At 39.3% G+C, this 10,504-nt stretch overlaps 1 protein-coding gene across 1 annotated transcript in view; it reads right to left on the bottom strand.

The window, feature by feature from the left end:
• The window catches only part of vwc2l (von Willebrand factor C domain containing 2 like), a 17,852-nt gene extending 7,658 nt beyond the window's left edge, over window positions 1-10,194 (bottom strand). Inside the window, exon 1 of the mRNA XM_035676833.1 lies at window positions 9,688-10,194. Within this exon, the coding sequence (XP_035532726.1) occupies window positions 9,688-10,101 (414 nt within the window). The 5' untranslated portion in view covers window positions 10,102-10,194. The remainder of the gene's footprint in view (window positions 1-9,687) is intronic.
• Between the last annotated feature and the right edge of the window lie 310 nt (window positions 10,195-10,504).

The raw sequence follows: 10,504 nt of genomic DNA, 5'->3' as shown, positions 1-10,504 counted from the left end.
ATTCATCATGGGCGCATGAAACACTTTAATGTAACATATTTTATTTTAAATGTAGGTTCGAATTATAGCTTACTGTTCTTAATACCTTTATTTTGAAAACCAGAAGTGAATACGCTGTTTCTCCGCATTTACCATAATGCTAAGAATATAACCTTTAGGGCTTCTGTACATCCAACACCAAGCAGATGCAATTCAAAAACCACAGGCAACAGCTATACCAAACATCTCTATAATGTTCCTGAAGAACAACTCCTTGGAAGACTTTTCTTTGTGACTTGTGTGGCTCAAGGATGGTCATGCTCATATAACTCAACTGCACAACACATAATCTAAATATTATCATGATACAGGTATAACACGGTATTAACATGGTAAAAGCCCCAAAAATTTCCCATCATCATGATTTTAATAGTTTTTTTGGGAAAATTCAATTTGTGATGCAAAAATTATCCTTCCCACAATATCGTGAATCACAACTGCAATACCTGTTAATAATCGCAATACAATGTTTTTACCATGTTGTGCAGCCCTACTTCCCTTGTACCTACATGTATGTGTTGGTATGTACTGATACACAGTTAGTATAAACAATTACACCATTATTTGGGAGTAATTAAGATGTTCATTGCGGGCTGTACTCGTTGTATTACCAGAAATTCTTCTCATATCTTACCCACGCAAGTAGATGACACCAGTCCACTCGTGTTAATAAACCACAACAAAAATATTACTCTTTCGCAGAGTTAAATATCCCTCCAGTTATCCGCCCCCCTGTCAGTATGAGCGCTCATACAGAAATTTAGCAATTAAACAGCAAGATGTTGTTGCCTCATGCATATTTAAAAGGGACTACATTTTGTCAACATGACAGATTTAATCTGCGGGGGCAGGCAAGGTGGGTTACAGGGTGAGCTGTGGGGCATAAAGGGTTGTGTCTCGATTCATGGCTGCAGTTCAGGTTTATGATTCTGCATGTTTCTTAACCTTGAGGAACATTTAACAACAATTACACCTTTAAATTGACACTGCCAGCAGCAGAAACCCAGATTCAGTAAAGATTATGTTCTGTAATAATAAATATGTCTCATCAGGGAAATGAAATGGTAGTTTGCAATAATGACATTCACACTGTGTATTTATTACGGACTTTAAATGGAGGTCCAAACTCAGTTAGTGTGTTTACATGCACACTAATATCCCTGTTATGATTTTGTAGAATATTGGTTATGTGTTATTGCTTGTAAATCATATCTTGGATTCAGAAACCTGGATAAGCTCTCATTCCATTTTTTAGAAAGGTCACAGTCACAACATGGACATGATAAGATGATGATCTACATGATCTGGTTGGAGAACCTAGTAAAGTTTCAGAAGCTGCGTAGTGTTAATAACACCGTAGATTCTAAGATATTTTTTCCATATTGAGGAAAAAAATTGCATCCTTATTGTGGAGGGCTTTCTGCTTTACACCTAGAGGCCTTTCATTGACATGCTGAACCTACGTTCCTTTATTTTCATCAAATATAAAGAATACAAAAAGAAGACACGCTCTAGAATCTACATGGTATGTAACATCCCTGCCCATTTGATGGTCCCGTCTGGACAAATGTGTTTGAAGCATTTTCTAAAGAAAAAGTGCAGGTCTGAAACCCCTAACGTGTTGATGCTCTCATATTTTATTACTGCTGATAAAATGGAGAAACTAAAAGCAGAATGCAGCAGTCCAGTCAGCCAGAAGAAAAATGGGCTCATTCTTAAATGCTGAAAGAGCTCAGTTGGTACAGAAAAGAGTGTACCTAGATGTGGAGGAGTCAGACAGACTTGCATTGACACAGACAATCATAAACCTGGATATTGTTGAAATAACATACGTAAGGATATTACCCAGGTTTCTTATGGTATACATGCAAATTTAATATCCTGATTATAATCAATACCTGGATGAGACTTGAAACCAGGATACTAGTGTCTATGTAAATGTGAAACTATGTGCAACTAATAGGATATCTCAGCACAGTTCAGGTCTAATGATCTTTATAAGAAAAGCAACAGGATCAACACAAAAACATCCATCTAATTACTGATTTTTTCCAGGAATAAAAGCAACATAACCTTCATTTCCTTAACTGAACTTTACTTGGCAGTGGATGGTCAATGGTTATGGTTAGTTTGAAGTATCTAATTATGGCCAAAAGCCTGGCACAAACATGAATTCTTTGTAGGAGTGGGGCAATTAGTTAAGTGGATGGTAAGGATCCAGCTAACACCAGTTTTGATTAATATTTGATCAGCTGCCAAACATACAGCAAGGAAATTCCTTTAAAACATATCAAAAGGGAACAGAACGTTTCACTAGAGTCTGCATATGGCACAGATACATTTTCCCTTTTCCCTATAGATGCCACTAAATCCTACAAACAGGACCTTTAAGAGGATAGAGAAGGACACAATTAGACATCATATAGTCCTTCAAGTACACATTAGCTATGTGATTTAATCCTTTCATTTGTTTGTCTTTGCATTGTCTCAAATAGGGGCTGCTGGTGAACTGTTGGAATAAATTGGAATGGAACTCAACATAAGAATGAACATATATTAGTTATTTGGTTTGAGGCGATTCAATCAATATTTTTGAAAATGAATGTGAGCCAGAAACAGGAAAACTAAGACTTAGCTTTGTTGTTTATGGATCACATTCATTTTTATTATCAAACTGTCAAGATGGCTGGGTTATTGAGTTAGGGTGTTTTACTGTTTTTTTTTATGGATGTCTGGACATATCTCTTTAGAATATTACCAGGGATGGATCGGACATGCAAAAACCTCCCAGGTGTATTACAAGAAAGGACAGGTTTTATAAATAAAAGACGTTACTGTTGGGACACTGTTGTCAGTGTTCTGGTATATTGATCCTGGGAAGTGTGTGTTTTAGTTGCTTTAGAGCGTTTTGGATGTTACATTAAAGGGAAACCTAGCTTTGTGTTCATTACAATGTGGGTGTATAGGCAATTGAACAATGTTTAACTCTCCTCCATGTTGCCTGCACCCAGAGCTCCCCGCTAATTGGCCAGTAAAACGCTTCATCTGGCGGACGTTTGCCTCTCTTGATTTGACTGTCTGTGGAGGCAGGCATACAAAACATGCAGAAGTTCAATATGTAGTTCAAACAACATCCCTAGAGTGGGGAGCTCTGGGTCCAGGCAACATGGAGGTAAGTTAAACAATGTTCATTTGCATACTATCCACACTGTAATGATACAAAGCTTGCTTGTCGGCAAAGTCCCCCATTAACTGTTGTTGTTTGTATTACCAATTGCAAAAAACTGTAAAGTACAAACTGGCTATGACAGACAGTAGTGTTTATTCACTATCACAACTGGCCTTTAAAAATAAATCATTTTAAAGCAGAAGTGGCATTTCTCTGTTAGTTAATCTGGCAGATTGACCTGTAAAGCAGCTCAGGTGGAAGCCTGCAAGTGCAGATTCATTCACATTGGACATTTCTTTAATGTATTCAGCGGTGCCTGGTGCTCTGTCCTTTTGTGTGAGGTCTACCGTAAAGAGGATCAGTCATGCCTTAGCCCAGACGCACAAAAGAAAATGGAGCACCAGCACCAAATTTAAACGTGTTACCACATGTTTTGGTGAAGAAAAAGTCTCCTGTTGTCACCGTCTTATTGGCTTGGTATTTGAGTGAATCGGCTGTCAGGCTTTTCATTCCCACTCTGAGACAAATGGAGAAGGGGCAGGGAAGCAATGAATAGTCAAATAACCTTCAGCAGGGCAAATGGTAATGTAAAATACTTTGAGGCTGCACAACAGGGTCACAGGAATCTTATCCATGCGGTTAATAGGAGTGACGGGAATGGGCTCACAGTCAAACTGCATGCTGCTGTTGTCCAAGTCAAAACAATATTTTACCGGTGGTCAGGGAATACAGAGAGAGAGAGAGAGAGGAGTTAAGAAGATGAGGTAAGAAGATGAGGGGAGTTGAATGTTAAGAACACCCTTGATACTTTTACAAGGGTACTTTAAGTGCAAGGAAGTTCAGACCAGAAAAAACTTGAAAATTCGTTGTGGCCTAATTGTTTGTGCTTAATAATTTCTCCTAATTAGGACCCTTGTTGCCTCTGGCAAATTGGATAGGAAAATCAATTTGAGCAATCATTTTTACAGCTTTTATGGCTGTTTTTCTCTTAGGTGTCGGTGCTGAAAAGCAGAGTCACTAATTACTGTTGTGTGTGATGTGTAGGCAGCCCCGTGTGTGTTCATGCTGTTTTAAATTCATTGTTGTGATTGTCTGTACATGTGATTTCACAGTAGGCCTACATTTCTATAATTGCAATACATCACGTTCGGGGAAGTCTTGTTACTTGTTGTCTTATTGCGAGAACAATTAAAAAAAACAAAAAAATTACATAACATTTTCTATCGTTTGTATCTATTATAGGAGAGGTGGTAAAAAGCAATATGTTTTTCTCTTAAACTGAAATTGCCTTTACATTTAAGCCTTACTCGGTCATAGGCCTTAACTGCACTGCACTGGAGAGATTAGTGACTCATGGGGATTGAAAAGAAGAGTAGAAAATAAGTATTAAGGCTACATGTTTTAGCAGCTATATTACTTGCAAATTATCCAATTAACATTACCTTAATCTAAATGAGAAATTATTCAAGATGTGATGGTTGAAATCTACTGTGTGTATCCTTGTCACTGAAAATGTTGGAGCCCTCCCCCTTTTTCAACTCTGCATCCCTTCCCTAGGGGGATCGCAGGAAGCACGGACGGGATTGTTCACATTTGAGTTCACATCCCAGCCCTAGCCTGACGATCTGGGATCTGAACTCACCCTATATCTCCTGGTTCTTGATTGCAGCTGTGCTGAAGCCAGAGGCACGCCGGCAGCCATGCTGGGCGGACTGGTCCCTTCCTCATCTGATGGGGAACCCTGTAGGTGAAACACCTACTAAGGTTGAGTGGCATGACTCTCTCACAGGGCAAGAAAACAAAAGAGTAGAAAATACACCCACTGGTAGTAAATCTACACCTGCAAACTCTACATTGTATTAAATCCTATGTTGCTCTAAGTAAATATTTAAATGGACGTGTTGGTACTGGGAAGTGTACTTTAGACTTATTTGTCAGGTTGCTGATGCATGAGTTATACCAGCATTAGATTCATTTGCATGACAATGACTGACCTATTGCATGATGGGATTTTCAGCATAATGAAACTGCAAAATTATTCAGGTGTTGGCTGATGCTAAACTATGTATATCTAGACAGATCTTAGACATCGGAGCAACCCATAAGCTCTAAAATGACCACATCTCTCCGTAATCAGGAGGTGCTGTATCCCTGCATTTTTCTCCATCATCTTTAACCGAATATAAATGCAAACGTCTGCACAATGTAGCACAATCGCCACAAAGGAAATGCCAATGAGGCCCACACCAAAGGTTAACCTGTCTGTATCTCTAAACAGGGGTCTGTATACCAGATACTGACGACCTTTGATTTTCTTGAACTCAGCAGGGTCTCAAAAGCTTTCATGTCCTCACTGAAGAGACGAAACCTTCATACAGGATGTCGACTAAGACATTAGAGTTACTTGTGTGGTATTAGACAAGAGAGGGGATTATCTTGCACCATTCTCCTTATTTCTGTTATGTCATTTTCACTGAGATAATCAATAAGAACAAATGAATTCGTTTTTTCCTCCCTCAAGCACCAAGAAATGTCCTTCCCTCTCTCTCTCGCTCTCCAGTCAAGGTTAGCAGGAGGGTGAGCTGCACTATTGATGGACTTGATCTCACATCAAACTGCAAAGCTTATACACTCACAATGGCCTACATAATCTGTGGGCTTGCATCCCAATGCAGGACTGAGCTTGACGCTGTCTGATGTGCAAACACACCGATCAGTATAGATGAACTACATATTTTTTAAATGAGCTGATCTCACGCACCTTTATTAACAGCAACAGTCACTATGCATAATGTGTAAGATTTTATATTTTTATTATCATTTTCTTGATTTTTATAATTTTTGATAAATCAAATAATCATTTAATATAAAATTGTAAAATAATTTTTTTTTTTTAATTCGGCTTACATCTTCGAATTGCTTGTTTTGTCCAATTAACACTTTAAATCCCAAAGACAATAATGTAAAACACAGAAAAGCATAAATTCATCTTGTTGGAACCAGCAATAATTGACATTTTTATTTGATGAATGCCCTAAATAAATGATTAATTGCATATCTAAATAGCTGTTGATAAATTTTTATGTGAACTGACTCATCAGTTAATCAGCTAATTTTTTCAGCACTAGCATAATGGCCCCCTACTGGAGGCATAAAAATCATTCTTAACAGTGGAAAACCCCAATGCTATGACTTGCAGCTCATCTAGCAGAATGTGAGAAATATGCCAGTGCAGATGAAAAGAACCTAAGAAAGGTTTTACGTTTCCGTCTGGTTACTTCGGCTTTGCCTGATTTTTGAAAATTGCAATTCCAAAGATAAATGATGAGCTGAATGGTTAATAATGATGCTTGTTTACATTTTATTTGGCTTAACTCACTGTGCAGCTCCCTGCCTGCTTCAATTTGATTCAGTGACATGACATGCTAATATTCACAGGTGCAACATGGTCCCAACATCTGCCAGCAGAGGTTTCTTTGCTTTGCCTTAATGTCATTATGAAGACAAACTGAAACAAACACAGTACAAATATCAAAACATTCTACTGAGACCGTGCATGGCGAAAGAGAAGTAGACAATGCTTTTGAGTTAAAGGTCCAGTGTGTAACATTCAGGAGAATCTATTGGCAGAGATGGAACATAATATAAGTTTGTTTTCACTGGTGTATAATCACCTGGATATTGGAAATGTTGTTTTCGTTACCTCATAATGAGTTGCTTGTATCTATAGACGCTGTGGGCCGTCTTCTGTTGAGTCTGCCAGGTTGAACTGCCATGTTTCTACAGTGGCACAGAACGGACAAACCAAACACTGGCTGTAGATAGGGCCTGTTGCTTGTTTTGTGTGTTTCGTGGCCACCGTAGTTTCTCCTACACACAGCCCATTCTCTTTCCCAGGTCATCAAATACATACGCTAGTGGTGTTTAGTTGGTTGCAGGCTGCAACTTCTCTGCTAGACGCCCCAAAATCCTCCACACTGTTCCTTTAAAATATCTTTATTTGGGGGCATTTCCAGGTAAATATTGATATATGATTATTTGTGATTAAATCAGCATATATTTGCCTTGAAGTCTCCATGCCACCCTCTTGTCACCCTATAAACAGTTCTCTAGATCCGCCCCTGCATTTCCCTAACTTTAAAGCAGCACAAATCAATATTCTGTGAATATTTTTGAATAGGTCAAATAACTATGTGCAGTGTGAAAAGGGTTGACTGAAATCACACAACAACAGAGAACTGTCGCAGACTCTGCAGTTCCCCTCAGCTCTACGGAACATTTTAGCATCTTTCAGCTAATTATTTTGGTTTTTACAGGCCACAACTTTAATGTTTTGGTTAACTGTCAATGTTCTTATCCAGTTCATCTCAAGTGCCTCCAAGTGAACAAAAATGAAAATAATAAATATACTGTTTTAACTAAACGGTTTTAGCTCAAAGAACCATACCATAAAACAATGCTACTCACATACAGTATATTGTAACAGTGTCCATTGTAAATAGTTGCAATATTTTTAGCTTTAAGTATCTTCAGGCTGGAAACAGGAAATGTGACTTTCCATGCTTTAATAGCTCAAAAGAAGGTTTAGAGCATAGATAGTTAAGTAATTGCTGACTAATTTTGTCTGTTTTCAGGTTAACGTTCTGTAAATTTCTGATACAAACTGTTTGACCAAAGCTCTAAAATGGTTGTAGGTGTTTATAAATTGGAGGTTTCCTGAATTGATGTAGCATTACATAGGCTATCTATTTAAATTGTTTCTTTTTAGGGGTTACACATATCTGGTTTCCCTAGGGTGGTTTACTGCAGAACATGTTGCTAATCTGCCACTGGCAATTCGAGTGTCTATCATTTTAAGTTGGCTGCACATGATTGAGAAGTGCTCCTATTCACTGCCATATCAACATAAATCATTTCAAAACCTGATTGTGAAAACGCATTACTCACAGAGCTGTTGTTGGTTAGTGCGTCCAGTGTTTTAAACTGGGAAAAAACTTGGTGTCTATCTACAGAAATCAGTTTCTGAATAAATATGAGGCAAAAACACAGACCATACAATTTTAATAAAAATGTAAAAACTCAAGAGGAAATTGGTGATCATGTTGGGCTCACTGGATGCAGGTGTAGTTTCTACCTCTAACATTTTGTCATAACATGTAATTGTTAAATCCAGAAAAGGATAAATGGAGGTGTCAAATAGATAGGAAAAGCAAGCAAGAGCCCCCAACCTAACTTCAGTCCTGAATACTCTTTATACTCTCCAAAACACCATGACGTATTCTGTTGGAGATCTAAAGCATTTGGCTGACATATGATCTTAACTGGTCACTGATATATTTGAATATGATTAACCATAGAGCTATAGCGTTGTTTAGGCTGCATTGTGTCATATTATATTTCAATCACTTACAGCCCCAGTCCTCTTGTGAGGAATTTGAATGAGGAGGTTTCCTCATGGGCAGCAACAGTTTAAATACAGACTGTAGTTGTCATGCTCATAGTGTCATTTCAAATCAGGCAATACTGTCATGCTCTATAACAACCGCCGAAACACTGGTTTGATGGGTAAAAAGTGTTTTACTTTCCTTTGCAGGACATGGGGAAACTGAATCTGCCAGCAATGACTCAGTGTCCACTCAAAGCATTAAAATACTGTTACAGCATCTGTCAGTTTAGTAAATGCTGGGTGAATGTTCAGTTGATGGGGGGGGGGTGACATCACTTGCCATCTTTGTGCCTTTGGCCAATAAACACATGTTTATGATACTTTTACAGTATGCCAAGAACCGACATGTTAGCCTCACTAACCCAAACCCTAACAACCCATCACCAGGGGCCAATGTTGCTGTTGAGCTGTATGTCGAGCTCATTTTTAAACAAGTATCATCGCAGTCGACTTGCAAGACCAAAAAAACAAATGTTTGATCTACTGTGCTTAATTTTTCTTAAGACTGGCCTCTGTTCCCATGAGATAGTGGCCACTGCCAAAATGACACCATCATGACATAAGATATTGTTTCATGTTTGAACTGAGTGACATTGATCACTTGCCATGGACATGCAAATATAGTTTGAGGTGTTTATATTTTTGTATATGAAACTGAAAACGACTGAATAGCCCAGACTGCCATGTAAGATGGTTGCTACAGTGGCATCCAGACATCCCGACTGTGACTGACTGAATCAACCTGGCAAGATGGAACCAACTCATGAGCATCAGTTTAAATGTGATCTTACAGTGTATAAACTATTTTGTCATTATATTGGAACCAACAACAACTAAAATGCCAGCAATTAGACTGGTCACACTATCTTTAAAAAATGCTCCTCCTATTGAGTGAGGTAGCGCATGTTGGAAATGTTGAAGGCACCTTTCATTAGGTGCAATGACTTTGGTTTTTGTACTGTAAGTTGACACACAAGAAAGCATTGCTTCAATGTACAAATGTTGTAGTTGGATCTTAGAACACAGAGCTTACCTTGAATTCTTCCAGTATTTTATACGTTTTCCCCCGGTACTCGCAAAAGTTTTTAACCTCCTTGCACTCGGGGCAGCACCCATTGTGCTCCACTTTGGTGCACTTGGGGTGCAGTTTGGGGCACTCGGGCTGGTCACACACAGGCCCGTCCTCCGTGCACACGCACGGACAGTTCGAGTGTCCCGGATAGAAGCGCTCCCCGAGTTTGTAGACGAAGCCACTGTCATCCACGCATCCTTTCCCCCGATAGTCATCGAAGACGATGTTTTCGCTGGCGGTCCGCTCCGCCTCGTCCGCCGCGTAATCCTCGGGGTTACCCACCGAGGCCGGAGACACGGCGCTCAGGGCCAGCAGGAGGATGAAGGCGGCCGAGAGCAGAGGGCCCATCCTTCGCCGTACCATCGATATCCACATTCAACAAGATTGTGTGGATGTCATCCCTAGGCTCCTGGTATCCTCTCCGGATCCGTCCTGTGCTTCATTATCATCATCATCATCATCACTTGAGGAAATTGGCTGCAGTGGAAAAAATAAGAGATGATTTGATGGGTGATGATTCACTGCTGCTGTTTTGCACATCATCATAAACCAGTAAACAAATACTTTTCTTTTTTTCTTTCTTTCCTTGGGCCTGTAATTTTGTCCTAATGCTGCAACCAGTTGTCGTTATAAGGATGATGCGAGTTTCTTTAGCGTTCTATCTCCAGAGACAAATGGGACACCCCAATGCAGCTTACTCAACAGGCTAATGCAGTTATCCCTCCCTGAGGAGGGATAACTGCATTTTACTCTGCGCTTGTGTGTGTGTGTGTTGGGG

The sequence above is a fragment of the Morone saxatilis genome, unplaced genomic scaffold (assembly GCF_004916995.1).
Source record: "Morone saxatilis isolate NCDOM2014 unplaced genomic scaffold, NCSU_SB_2.0 Contig5, whole genome shotgun sequence".
Taxonomy (NCBI): Eukaryota; Metazoa; Chordata; class Actinopteri; family Moronidae; genus Morone; species Morone saxatilis.
The sequence above is the reverse complement of the archived record's forward strand: the minus strand, read 5'-3'. Positions and strand labels throughout refer to the sequence as shown.